A 14,074-nucleotide genomic window follows, 5' to 3' on the forward strand; every position below is an offset into this window, starting at 1 on the left:
TTTTGATCATTTGGAGATGGTTTAAATTTAAAATAAACAGATAAAACTCTCTGCCCAAAGCAAGAACTGAACCTTATGTGAAGTTCAAAAATGTTTACTTGTCTGTTTTCTCACTGTGAATTGCAAAATTCATGGGTCAGCCCAAAAGAAGAAATTTTTGGAAACCCTGTGTGAGCCTGTCCCAGGCAACTTTTGCAGCCCACGCTGTTCCAGAGATATGTTTTACAGAATCTGCTGTGCTTATAGCACGTTTTAGGCTGCTCTCCACTGCTGAGTTTTGCCAGCAAACGTATATCAGTCCAGAGTGTGAAAAATCTACAGTTCCTTTGCTACCATCGCTGTGCAGGCAAAAACCATGGCAACAAGGGTAACTTCTCCTGCCACATAGTGGCATTTGTTATGTAGGAAATGGTGTAACTGTGCACATAGGAAAAACTCATTCCAAGGCATATATTCCACCTCAGCTAAATATCCTGTCAAAATAGCTGTCTGGCAGGGACTTTGCTGTGCTCTCTGGTCCCCTTGTGTGGGGTTTTGCAGGTGGCTGAGGAGTCGACACTGAGGAGATGGTGGGGATTTCCTTTCAGAAGCATTTTGGAAATGGGTGAATTGATTGTTCTCTTTCTCCTAATTTTGTAGGAGCTAAGTCAAGGGGGGAAAAGCAAGCCAGCTATGACAAACCTCAAAGGGAACAGGAATTGTCTGATGCAGAGATTGCTCGGAAACTGCAAGAAGAAGAGCTCCTGGTAAGTAGAGAGTGTACATTAATCAGCTTGGAAGAATTAACATTCCCAGTAGTGACAATTTCCTTCTGCAAACTTCTTACATCTGATGGTGACTCTTAAAACCTCAGCCTTGCTCCTCTGCATTCTGGTGCTCATCTTCTTCTCCTATACACACATGTGAAGTGAGAGGTGGTTTCTGCCCAGTAGAGCTCTATTTTCTGTAGTTTGCTTAACACAAATCCAGGCACACCTGAAAATTAAATGATCAAAGCAGAGGGACATTAAATGAACATTTCCATTTGGGTGAAGATGGCATATAGTCAGCATGGTCAGCCCAGAAGTGAGACGAGCCAGTGTGAACCTTTGGTGGGAGAGAGGGCAGCAGGGTTGGCAATGTATTACAGTGTGACTGGTAGAAAGGTGAGGGCAAGATTCAGCTGAGAAGTTGAAATGCCAGTTTAATATCAGGTTGTGAGGTAACTGTTGAGCTAGTTTAGTGTATTTGGAGGGGATAGTAGCAAAGATGTTTGAGCACCTGCCTGCCCTGCCCAATAGGTTGATGGATATGAGTTATTCAGAGGTGTAGCTATTTTTTCTGTGTTTTCTTGTTTGTTTGTTTGTTTGTTTTTAGGCCAACCAGATGGATGAGAAGGCAGCTCAAGTAGCCCAAGATGAGGTGAGCAAGAACCCAAATGTTCTCACTATGCCTTTACAGTAGAAACTGTTAAACCCTACTTGTCCCCTGTGATGCTCTAGCTGTTCACTTCCCTCCCTGCCGGGGAAGCTCAGGGCTCCACTGATGTTTGTTCCTAGCTGGTTTGCATACTCAGGCTGGTTGAACAGGGGATTTCACTGCCTTTTGCAGCCACAGCAGATCAGGAAGGCTTATGGCTGTGTAAGAGCAGCTCTTGTAACCAAATCCCATGGGGGACTATGACATGTGGTGTAAGGTGAACCCCACACAGGAGGAAAAGAAACGGGGTCAAAAGGCTTTGCACATGCAAACCAGGCAAATCGGGGATCCACTGAGCATGTAGTATGTAGCCAGTCTTGTTTCTGCTGTCACTTGATCTCCAAGCACAGGCTCAGGTGAAATCCTGACTCCTATGGTTTTGCAGCCATTGCATTCAGTAGCCATCCCTTATGGGGATCCAAGGACCTTGCATGTTATAGAGGACACAGTACAAGATGCTTTAGGCCTCTAACAGTGATGCTCTGTTAAAATGTGTTTGGGAAAGGGCTTAAACAGTTCTAACCCACAAGAGCAGTAAAATCCTCTGACACATGCTCTGTATTTTTTCTTCTAGGAAATAGCCCGTCTCTTGATGGCCGAGGAGAAGAAAGCTTTCAGGAAAGGGAGGGAACGAGAAAAGTCTTCCTTTGAAAAGAAGAGGCATGATCAAGACTGGAAGGTATGTCAAGCTTCAGGAGGCCTCACAAATGAAGCAATAGTCAAGGTACTAAAGAGGGGTGTGTGTTAATTTCAGGGCCAGATGGAGATAGCTCTGATGTTTTTAGCCTCCATATTGTGTTGAATCGGTTGCAGGGGCACAGCTGAGTGCAGCCTTGTGCTCTGCTAAACCATGTGTACAGTCATTACACAGTGATTTTATGCATTTGACCCTAGCTTAGGGATGGATCCCCCAGTTCAGCCTCATATTTAGAGCAAAGCTTCAGTTACACTCGGCAAGGCTGTTTAAGGTACTGGAAACTGGACCAGATCCTGCCATTTGCATGTATCTGGCTGTAGTTACTTGTGTGTGTGAACTGAGCACAGAAGGACTGTGCAGAGCTGTGGAAGCCTTGACACAGTGGCTAGTTTCTTGCAAGGCCTGAGGACAGCCTGTTGGTGAGCCACTCTCCCTTCTTCTTCCCGTCAGTACGATGCAAGCGAGTCAACGCGCTCAAAGTCAAAAGAAGGGCCTGAACCTCAGCGACACAAAGGCGACAAGTCTTTACGGTGAGCTAAAGACATGGCCAGTAAAACTGAGGAAATGCACGCAAGAGGCTGCTCAGAGACTGAGCCCTGGGGAGTAGCTGTGGGGAGACCAGCCTGATCCTCAAGGGGCTTGGCGGAGAGTGGAGGTTTTAGCACTGAAGAGATATGGAGGGCACAGAGCCTGGGGGGTGTTCAATGACATGCGTCATTTGCTGTGCTTGTGGCATCTGGCCATCTCAGTCTCCTTGCCCAGCACTGACAGAGATTGATGAGCTTGTGCAGTGACATTTGTTAAATGGCAGAGAAGCACTGAGAGGGTTAAAGAGCTTCTGGGTATGTGAAACCAAATATCATCTTTGGGCAAGAAGGAGGAACCATGATACATTTGCATGATTGTTCCCTTGTGTCCCCACTGCCCAGCTAAGCCCTATGCGCTGCTCCTGCTGCTGCATGTGGAGACCCTGCTGCAAGCAAGTGCATTGTGCTTGTGGGGTATCTCCTTCCAGAGCTGATGGGAAAGGGATGTAGTACAGTGCTGCTTCCAAATCAGTCAGCATCCTGGCCTGATGGGACTGAATCCTGGAGGTGACCCTGGTGGTTTTGGTTTCCAATCCTGAGATGAGCCTAGAAATTTTTGTTTAGCTAACAAAAGAGGCAGCAAGCAAGGTGTGCAGGTGGAGACTGAGAGGGATCTCATTAAAACACTCTGGAGTTAAAAGTGGGTGCATATTAAGCACTTTGAAATGTTCCTTGTTCCTTTTGACTGAGATTCCCATTAAATTTCATAATGGGAATATTTTGTTTTCTGACAACTTGAAACTGTTATTTAATGAAACCAGACCATGGCAAAGCAGTGAATACTGGGCATTTCTCACTGTAGAAATGCTGACCGGCTGTGCTCAGAGGAGCTGGTCTGCAGGTGGAAAGCCAGGGCCAGACACCAGTTTGTACCAAACCAACAGGGACAGAGCAGGCAGCCGAGGTATTGCTTTAGCCATGCTATTGTGCCTTTAGTGTGTGGGTTTTTTTGTTTGTGTGTTTGTTTCCCCATCCCAACATTTTTTTCCTGTGCTTGGCAGGTCACAGCCTCTCCTTGATGACTTTGAACACGCTCGTTATTACACAAGCCAGCCTAGCCCCTCCCGCCAGTTTCCCAAACATGAGCACTCTCCTAAAGGTAGGATTGAGTCCACAGTTGCCCCAGCACTTGGGTTATTGTGTGCTATTTTCCTCAAATAACCAGCCTGAAGGATAGGACTTTTGGATGAGGGATGCTAATAGAGAGGAGGAATGAATATATTGTCCCAACAGGCATGTGATGCTGTTCAGTGTTCAAGTTGTACTTGCTGAGCACGTTGCTGGCTGGGAGAGTAAAAAACTGAATTAGTTTGCCATGTCAAACTGCTCTGGCTTGCCCTTTATGATCTCTTAATGATGAATGACTGTAAATCCAGGCAGCAAATGAAAGAGAAATAAAATGAAGACAATGATGTGATAGTTTTCAGGTGAGTCACCATATGAAGTGATTCAATACAAGACAGAAAACCCTCACAGTATCACCTGTCTGGCTGCTGGATGACCAGACAGAAGCTTGTCCTGAGATCAGGCTTGTTTTGTTCCTGTAGCATCTCAGCACTGTTTTGTTGGCTTGTATCCTGAAAACATTTGGCACCAGAACAGTGTGGGTGGGGGTTGTTCTTTTTGTTTTGGTTTTGTTTTTTGCCTGACTTTAGAAGTATAAAAGCTAATTGTTTGAGTTATCTCTAGAGTCTGTGGGGGGAGAAAGGTGCAGCCAGTGTTCAACTTGCTCAGATTTCATCCGACTCCACTGATTATAACTTAAATGTGGAGTTTATTTTACAGAATTTAAAGTTTGTTGAGCCTTTTTTGTTCTGTCTTCATCAAACAAGCTGGAAAGTTGATGACTTTTTTTTTTATAGTTTATAAGCCCAGTGTTCCTTACATTTTCTTTAGTGGGACACTGGAAAGTGGTTGTCATGCCATTCACGTTCACTGGGAGAAATGCAAGTTTCTGCCTGTCTCATTGACCTATCCTTCCATTTGTTTGAGTAATGTTATGTACAGTCTCCACTTTGGTATTTGACTTCACCAGCATCCTGAAGTCACACAGACATCCAAGGGGGCAGAACAAGTAAGACTTCTGCAGGTAATATTTTCTTCACCAGGATCTACCATGCTGATTTCTTTTTTTTCTCTCTGTTTTGCTTTCCAGGTTCCCGTAGGAAGCAGTAAACTGCCAACTTTTGCTTTGGTACTGACTCTTCTGTAGCAAAACTTCCTGGAATTGCCAGGCAACTTTCTTGATTCCTTACCCAACAGGAGGTCCACCCTCCACCCCCAGGATCTCCTCTTTAAGTGTCATCATTTTAATAAGGAACATTTGTTCATTTCAATTTCATACTTGTATGTGATCACTTAAGCAGTGCAGTACAATCTAGCCGCTACTGAGCTGTGTGAATCAACTAGCTGATTTAAAAGATCCCTTTTTTACTCCTTTGAGGCTTTCCTTCTTGTTTTTATTTTTAAGCTTTGACTGGAGCTTGGACAAATAGAGATGCATATACAACTAGAAAGAAAATCCAAGATATGAGCTGGGTTATGGCAATGCAGCAGAACATCTGAAATACAAGTCCTTACTATATTAGGATGACTTAGTGCAGAGAGTTGTAAGAGGGAACATGTGTTTCTCTCTGTGCTGGGTAAGAAAGCTGAGCCAGTCCAATGGAGAGGCATATTAGCTTGCAGGAAGGAGAGAGCGTCTTCACAATGTACACCAGCAAAAGCTAGAACTTGAGACTGATGAGGAAGAATTTGCTTGTAGAACAAATTTTCTTAACTGCTGTGGTTCTTTTTAGGGTTTCCAGCAAGCACTCCTAAATTCTCTATGGGTAGAGTGTGCAACCAGGCGTTCAGCTCAAGGTTATCGGATAAGATAGTTAAGAGGAAAGACAGTTTACACTGAAATTAGACCTTATGTGCATGACTTCTAAAGGGCTCCAGTGAGTTGACAAAGCTGAGAGTTGTGGATTGGGAAGAATCACACACACTGATTTCAATGCCTGAAAGGACCTCTGTGGTCACCTGCTTTGAGCTTCAGCATAATGCAAGCCAAGGAATTTCATTCGGGCCAAGCAGGGACTACTGTTACTCCTTGCTCAGTTGCTGATGCACTGAGCACTGTAACTCGTGTCTAAACCTGAATATGTCTTGGAAACACAGGGCTGAAGGAGGACCGTATGGGCATTGGACATTGAATCCAAAACCCGCAATAACAGGCAACTCAGAGACACTGAGTCCAAATCAGTCAACAAAATGTCTGTGCAATGTGTGTGCCTCCACATTGCTCCATACAGTACCCCACGCAGCCTCCAGTCTGGATGAAGTGATTGCTCTCTGGGGCATGGTTGTGCTTGCAAGTTTGTCTGTACAAATTTGCTCATGCACTGATACATATATTTTTCCCTCCACTCTTTGAAAATCATTCTGCTCTTACACAGCCAGGTAGACTTTGCCCTTGGCCTCCTCTCATTCTAAATCTTTGGTCTTTTTAATCTTTTTTTTGCCATTTGTTTTTTTTCAAGCGCATTTTAACCTGCAAAGCTGAGCAGAGGGACAATGGTTTGGAGTCTGTTAGCCATACAGGCTAGTTACTCACTTTGGCAGTCTGGTTCACAGCAGCAGAGCCTGGTTGTGGTGCCACTGCATCCCAGCTTCCTTATTGCCTGGCACCAAGTCGGTCCCGTCATGCTCTTTGTTCTTCGCTGGCTGCTGTAACTCTGCTGCCGGCTTTGATGAGCAGGGGCAGAGCCGCGACTGTACTCACCCCCTCGCCAACCTGCTCCTCTGCCTAGGAAAGAGGAGCCTGCCAGCTCTGCAGAGCTTTGTAGAGAGGAAATGCTGGCCTGAAGCACTGGTAGGAAATTAGAAGAAATCATGGCTCTCTTCTCTTGCACTAATTCACAGTTTAAGCCTCAAGGCAGCTGGAAGGCTTTAACTTTAGCTGTTGATCAGAAAGTTACTGTGAAACAAATCACTAGGAAGACAAGGCAACTTGTTCTTCACATAAGTTGCAAAGGCATATCTAATACCACAGCAAGAGCCTGTGCTTCGCCTTAACCCAAGTGAAAAACTTCCACCTCCTGCCCTGATTGGGATGTTTCTACCAGTTCCCTACCTGCAAAGTATCAGCTAGTCCCCTGACAGAGATTTGCTCCAGGCATGCACTAGCTGAAAATGTAGCCACATAGGACCTTGTGCATCAGCAGCATCCCATTAAGTGCATGCCCTTGCTTCCAGACCATGAGCCTGCTCACATGCATCAACCCTTAAGTGACTTGCAAGCTCTTGCTTGCTTGCTTGCTGCTTCTTCTCAGGAAATATCCCAGCCTGCGGCTAGATTTTACTGTCTTTGCATTGTGCCCTCTTCTCTTTCCATCTGTCCATTCAGAAGTGTTAACGTTGTTTCAAAGGAACAGGAAAAAAAACAACGTAGACCGTATATTTTTATTTGATAACTTGGGCCAATGTGGCAACCTCATTTGCAATGGTTTTATTTTACAAATGTTTATTTTTATATTTCATGTAGCAGTCAAGATTTTTACTGCTGAAAATGCTGGGAGTTTTTTTGGTGGGTTTCTTCCTCCCTTGCATTCCATCAGACTGTATTTATTGTTGTGAAATGGATCTCTAGTGGGGATTTATGTACCGATACTTCTGCAAATACCCCAGCCCAGGCCCTGCTGCCTGTGTCATCTGGCGCACTTGTGAAAACTGGATGGGGAAAAATCCTGCCAAATCAGAAAGTAGTTGTCCTTTGTAGTCACTGTGCATGGGGAAAAATGGTGACGGTGTGCAAGGCAAGGAGAAATCAGCAACCAGGAATTCAGCCTTCTGTGGGCTTCTGTAGCTGACTGTGATGGGTTTTCTTGCACTGCAGTTGGCTGCTGTAACTTCTGTCTTATCCTAGTCAGAGAAGTCATGAAGGCCCTGAGCCTGCTGACATCCGAAGAACCTGTGAATTCAGGAAAAATGCTCAGGAGTGTCTGAGTTGTTGACTTCAATGGGAGGGAGCGGGGGCTAGGTGGTGTGAGAGTGTGTTCTGATTGACTTGTTTGGAATCTGGGGAAAGTCCAAAGACCATCCCAAAGCCTGGACTGTGATGCTGCAGGGTCTCCTTATGAGCCTCTTCTGGCCTGCCAAGCTATCTGCCCATGGCACCGAGAAGAGGGAGCTCAAGGGAAGGACCCCAGGAACATCTGCTGCTTCCTTGGATGCCTTCAGGGAGGGCTGATTGCTTTAGGGGCTGCTCATCTCTATGTCCCCCTGCCCCTTATCCTTAACTTTTTTATTTTTACTCCCTGCCTTGGTTATTTGCTGTCCCTTGTAATTGTTTTTCTCCCCATTTTATTTTTCTGTAGCTTTTCTGAAGAAGGAGGCCCAGGGGTTATGTTGGATGGGAGCTAACACCTATACCTAGAGAAACTGTAAAATTAGTAACTGAGAAAAGCATATAATAAATAGGATATAAATAGAGCAACTGTTCCTCTAATAGGCCTTGCAGGCCTCATGCAGTCAGCAGGCTAGAGACTTCCCGAGGCAAACATTTTAGCAGCCACTCTGGCTCCTCTCGTGGCCCCACTGAAGTCAGCAAGAGTTGAGTTAAGATTGTGGATCAACAAGGACCCAATTCACCTTGGGGCTTAGCAGCCACAGTTTTGCTGAAGTCAGGGAGATGCAGTGACACAGGCCATATGCAACACTGGCAACTTGCGTGTGTGTCCCTGGGAAGGGGCACATTAAAGTCATTGGTTTTTAGAAAAAAAACAACCAGAGCAATATTTCCTTTCCATGATGGACAAAATGTTTAAATAATTTTTTTTTTGTCTTCTTTTGCCAAGTTTCAGTAGCCTTGCCTATGGCTTTGTTCTGGATTTAACAGTATGTCAGAGTCCCGGTCAGGCACGTGTGCCCAGGCTATTTTGACTCTGTATCCCTTTCTTACTGTGCACGTTAATAAGGCAACAATAGTTGCATGAAAAGTTCATCACCTTGAAATCTTGTCACTTCCTTACCTCCGTGGTAGGCACACCTCACCAGCAAGAGCTCCCCCACCTCCTCACCTCTGCCCGAAGCACAACAGCCCGCAGAGGAGAGGGCGGGCGAGCCGAGTGATCGTGCCTTACGTGCGTGCGGGGATACTTGATGTCCCCTGTATAATCTGATCTGAGTCAACTTGCTTTGAAACACTGTCTTAAAATGTGGACTGTACAGCTTCCTGCAGGGAGAAGCGGTTGTCATCATGGGGATAGATCCAGCAGGTTAATTTCATGGTTTTCAAAGAACTTTATGGTTTTGAATTTAGTGGGGGAAGGGAAATTATCAGCTGTTAATTGTTAGATTAAGTCTTATCATTGGATTTCTCCCATGGGGAGGAGAGATAGAAGTTACAAATCCTGCAGTCTGCTTCACTCTGTAAAAGGGATCTTGTATGTACAGTATTTTTATATCTCTGCATTTCTACCTGTCAGGATTGGAATCAGAATTAATAACATCTCTCAGTTAGGAAAAAAAAAGAACTTTTTTTTTACAGTGATAGATCTTTGTAAGGTTTTTTTTGTGCCAAATTACAGCCACTGTTACATTTCCTTTTTTTAAGGGTATGAATTCAGTTTATTGCTATTGATCAATGTGTATATTATATATATTTTTATTATCAAGGTTTTTATTTTAATTCATATTAACCTGTATGCAAACTAACTGTGGATTGCTAATTTATATATAAAGGGGAGCACTTTAGGGACAGTGTGAGAATCCCCTGCTTAGTTTACACTCTTGTAATCCAGCGCAGCCAGGCTGTAAAGCACAACGCTTCTTACACAGAATATTCCCCTGGGTATCTGCTATGCAAAGCAGATCCCTCCTGCTGGTTCTCACAGCACGCTGACGCTGCAAGGTGTTGGGCGGACCCAACAGGAACCAAAGCACAGCTCACAGGCATGGACTGAGGCGCGAGCGAGCGAGCTGACCTCTCTGCTGTCCTGCTTGTGGCAGTCGCGCCAGGGGAGGCTGCCGCAGCAGGAATTCCAGTTTGGGGTGACTTTGAGGTTTACTCTGCCCTATCTTCTCCCCCAGGAGACAGGCAAGTCTCTCAAGATGCTGAATGCTTAGTTTTGCAGCTGCTTTGGGAGACAAGTACAGGATAGCACTGAGGCACAGCAGTGCCCCTCACCTAAAATATACCACTGGGTAGGTTCTCGCTGTGCTGTGTGCAAGTGCCACTCGGACTGCTGTGCCCAGGGTGGGCTGCAGTGTGCAGATTTTGTTGGGAAATCACACTGCCCTCAGCCTCCGGGTTGGAAATTTCATCAGCTGCCTCCTGCCCCTTGGGTAGCACAAGGCAAGGCTTAGGCCATGCAGCTTGGACTCTTCCCAGGAGAGGACACTGGCACACACAAATGAGTATTTTCTACTTCACGGTAAACAAGTTTCACTGTATCAGTGTTCGCTCTAAGTAGACTCCACAGTGTGTCTCCAGCTGCATCTGTGCACTGCGATACAGTTAACTTCCTCAGAGAAATAACTGCAGTTCTCTAATTTAGCTCTTTAGGGTAAACTTTCAGCCTGTTGAATCTAAATGCTAGCCATATGGTGGATTGTCAAATGATGGATATGATGGATTAGTCAAATGGTTTAAATTCCTCAGAGTTGCAAGTTTAGCCTGTGTTGCAACAGCTAATCCTTAATTGCAAATTGCGCACTGACAATAATCCATCTATGCAAGCCTTTTTGTTTTTCTTATTTTTGACTGTTCACTATAATTTTACCAGGTTTGGCATAGAGCTTCTGAATGACATTTAACCAAAGTATCATGTCTGTGTGTGTGTATAGCATGTTTTGCTTCATACTCCTGAATTCATTGAATGTAAAGTGAACATTGCCTTGCCCCATCTTGTTCAATAAACCATTGTCTTTTGTTATCCACCGCATACTTCTGTCCCTGTGTGTGCTTTTCTGGGAGCACTGAACCAGGTCCTTTTCCCTGCGGTGAGTCAGAGGTGGGTTGAGTGTGTCCTCCTGCTGGATGCTCCACTTCTGTTGGTTGCACAAGAGCAGGGGAAAACGGCGCTTCGTTCCACCCTTCCTTTCCGGAGCTTAGCTTCTTCTACTGATAATTATGTTCTTCCAATTTGATAGATGTAGCAAAACAACAATTTATATTTGATTATTTCATGGCCAGAGAGATGGAAAAAAAGCTGTATAATGTCTTGGAAAGAATCTGGACTGTTTCATTTCCTGAGACTGTGATACTGAAAAATAAAGCAGTGTAATTATTTGCAAGGGTAGGATACTTTATTTTTGTTAGCATAGCTTTTAGTTTGTAAAATGCCTGCCTGAAGCTTCCCAAGAACAACTCAAACCTACAGTCGTGTGATGAAAGGCAAGAAGGAAGCATGACAAATGTCCTGTGACTGACTGACGCCTTCAAAGGCAATTAGGAGAGGATGCCAACCACACGCAATTCAAACACGATCAGACACGAAGCCATTTCCATGTCACGAATTCAGTTTCTAACTGAGCATGCTAAAATAAATGGGAGGTTACTAAATATAAGGTAAGGAGCTTGAGTCCAAACTGTAAACCTTTCTTAACAGTTTATTTACTCACTGATTTCCACTTTTATGCTGAATACAGCCATTGCAGAGGTGAGCATGGTGCACCAGGCTGCCCCCCATGAGCTAGTGACCTGTGCCAGGACAAGTGCTCTCACTGCAGCAGAGTTCAGTTTGGGGCTTGATAAGGCCTGTGTTGTAGCACTACCCCAGTGCTCTCAAATGCTATTAAATCTTTACCTCCCACCAGCTCCATCGCAGGGTGCAGGCTCTTTAGGATCAGGCTCTTTAGGAATTGGCAGGGACCAGCAAAACAGTTTGAAAATTAAAAGTCATAGGACAGGGCTAGCAGGGGGAAGAGCCCTGCTGTAAATACAAGGCACTCAGTTAGAAATGCCAAGAGCTCTGCCAACCTGCAATTTATTGTAGCCTCTTGTCTGAAATGGCTGGGTTAGTCTGTTTTCTTTGAAAACCTTCTTTCATGCCAGCCTTGGCTCTTGTTTAAGCGTTAGACTGGGCTGGGTGTTGGTGGGAGGGAGCCAGTTGGAGTGCCAAGGAGCATCTTTTGCTTGCTGCATGAACATGTGCACAGAGGGGTTATATGTGGGAACCATGAAGGGAGCAGTTAAGAGCCCCTGGTAGCTTTATTTGTCCCATATCATAGGACTTGCTGATCTCTGGGTTTCTGTCTCATGTGCAGCTCCCAAATTGTTTGGATGTGGCTGGGGAGTCATCATGCTATTGGTGATTGATCCAAGCTTACCAGCTATCTTCCAACCATGAGAAGAGGCTAAGCTGGCAAAGACTGCTTCAAGCCAGCATTGCTGAGCACCCAGAGGTCTAATTGCCTGCTCAACTGCTCTATCCTGCACTGGCAAGGTGCGATTTGCAGAGGGCAGCCATCATCTCCCCCCATGCACGTTTCCTGGCCCTCTCTTGCCACCCAAGTATGTGACATGTAACAGGGAGCTCTTAGCCACAAAGATTCAGCATCTTGCTCATGGCTTGGGAAGGCTGGCTTCCTTCTTAGAGGCTCTCTGTGGGAGATACTGCAGGGTTAGGGGATGCCTACACACAGTAAGTGACATACAAGGGGTTCAGAGCAAGCTCTTCAGCTTTGCCTGGACAGCCAGTGCTAAACAGAGGCACGTGCTGGCTCATGCTTTGCAGTGAAAGTAGATGCTGGTGCAGGGGCATGGCTCTCTTAAGATGCTTTAAAAATAGGAGGAAGAAAGAATGGAGAGGAGAGGGCAAGTGAGCAACTCACCCTCCCTCCCTTGCTGGAAGCTCACATTAGAAAGCAAGGGAAGAGCAGATCGAGCCCTTCAGAGCCAGGGTCTCCAAGCAGTGCTTGCAGAGGATTAAACCACTCCATACTCTAATAGGTTTTTCCTGTTGTGACTGTATTCGTTAATATTTCATGCTTACTACACAGGTGGGTAAACACAAATCAGGAATGGGCACAAGGTGCAGAGAGCCTGCTCCAAGGGCAAAGCCAGTCACATCCCACCTCTCATCTTCAGGAGGGGTGTTTGCACATGATTTCAGCTTGTGTTTATCTGCAATTGATGCTCCTCCTGTCCATGATGCAAACCATGGCTGCAGAGTGACCCAAGGCCTGAACATGTTTAGAGTAGTAGAGATATGAAAAACTTGGTGTACTACACATGCTACATACATACCATTCCCAGTTCCTTGGCTGGAGACCTGAGGGGTTAGAGTTTGGCTGAATTCAGAGAGCACATCCCTTTCATTTGAGACCCTGATTTATGCCTGAAATGATTCCTTCCCAAACTCAGTGTTGAACAGCAGCAGCCCCCACATCTCAATCCTTTGCACCATCCAGCTAGCAAACAAGTGACAGCTCCTGGCACCGATGACTTATCTCAGGTCAGAGGTACGTGTGTCCATCACTGTCTTTTGTTCTTTCACAGAGGCAGCATCCTAAGTCCATCAGTTTTACCTTGCTTCACCCCAGCCAGAATTCCTAACACAGTTAATAATAAAATGGAGATTTAAGTGAGACCTAAGATCAAACTGGAAAGCAAAGATTATGAGTAAAACAAGTACAAAACTGAAGTCTAGCAGCTGGGTACTTGTTAAATGTCTCTGCATCTCTGACCCCAGAAAGACCAAGACAAGCACCCCACAGCTACCATGCTGAAATCTGCTCCTGGTTCCTTCTGCTGGTGGCAGGCAGCAGCACTGAGCTCAGTTTCCACAAAGTCTCTGTTCCTTTCACACTACCCATAGTAACAGCTTCCCTTGCTTATCTTTTGCCCCAAATCTGACTTCCTAATACTTCTCCAGTGCAACCACAGCCCCAGTGACTCACCTTGTGGCCTTTTGAGGCCAGGCTTCGAACACGGACGCAAATAGCCCCTAGCTGGTGCTGGAGGTCCAAGACTGCCAGATGATCTCTAGGCTTGTGTAAACAACGTAATGCCACATCACAAGACTAGTCACCGTGACAATTTTTCCCTGGCTATTTTAAATTTGGATGCTGTTTCAGTTCTATTAAAACACGGTTGACATTTGCAGTGCCTAATTATGAGCAAGAACACATGTGTTCCTCACTAGTATGGTTTACACCCAGGTGAGCCAGTGCAGAAGCAAGCTAGCTTCCCCTCCTGTGAGCACAGTGCTGGGCATACTTCCAGCCTTCCTCCCCTGCTCATCCTCCCAGTGCACAGGCAGTGCCTGCAGGGCCACGGCGTGGCCACACACGTGCTCGTCACCAGAGGGCACGCAGGAAGCGGGAGCTTTGTCCCAGCCAGGCA

General features: G+C 45.6%; 1 protein-coding gene across 1 annotated transcript in view; it reads left to right on the forward strand.

Moving 5' to 3' along the window:
• CCDC50 (coiled-coil domain containing 50) overlaps nt 1-10,670 on the forward strand; it is a 47,458-nt gene extending 36,788 nt beyond the window's left edge. Inside the window, exons 6-11 of the mRNA XM_067301794.1 lie at nt 640-746; nt 1,357-1,401; nt 2,033-2,137; nt 2,606-2,685; nt 3,744-3,841; nt 4,898-10,670. Of these exons, the coding sequence (XP_067157895.1) occupies nt 640-746; nt 1,357-1,401; nt 2,033-2,137; nt 2,606-2,685; nt 3,744-3,841; nt 4,898-4,917 (455 nt within the window). The 3' untranslated portion in view covers nt 4,918-10,670. The remainder of the gene's footprint in view (nt 1-639; nt 747-1,356; nt 1,402-2,032; nt 2,138-2,605; nt 2,686-3,743; nt 3,842-4,897) is intronic.
• Nucleotides 10,671-14,074: the final 3,404 nt, after the last annotated feature.

This window comes from Apteryx mantelli, chromosome 9 (genome assembly GCF_036417845.1).
Source record: "Apteryx mantelli isolate bAptMan1 chromosome 9, bAptMan1.hap1, whole genome shotgun sequence".
In the NCBI taxonomy this organism is placed as follows: domain Eukaryota; kingdom Metazoa; phylum Chordata; class Aves; order Apterygiformes; family Apterygidae; genus Apteryx; species Apteryx mantelli.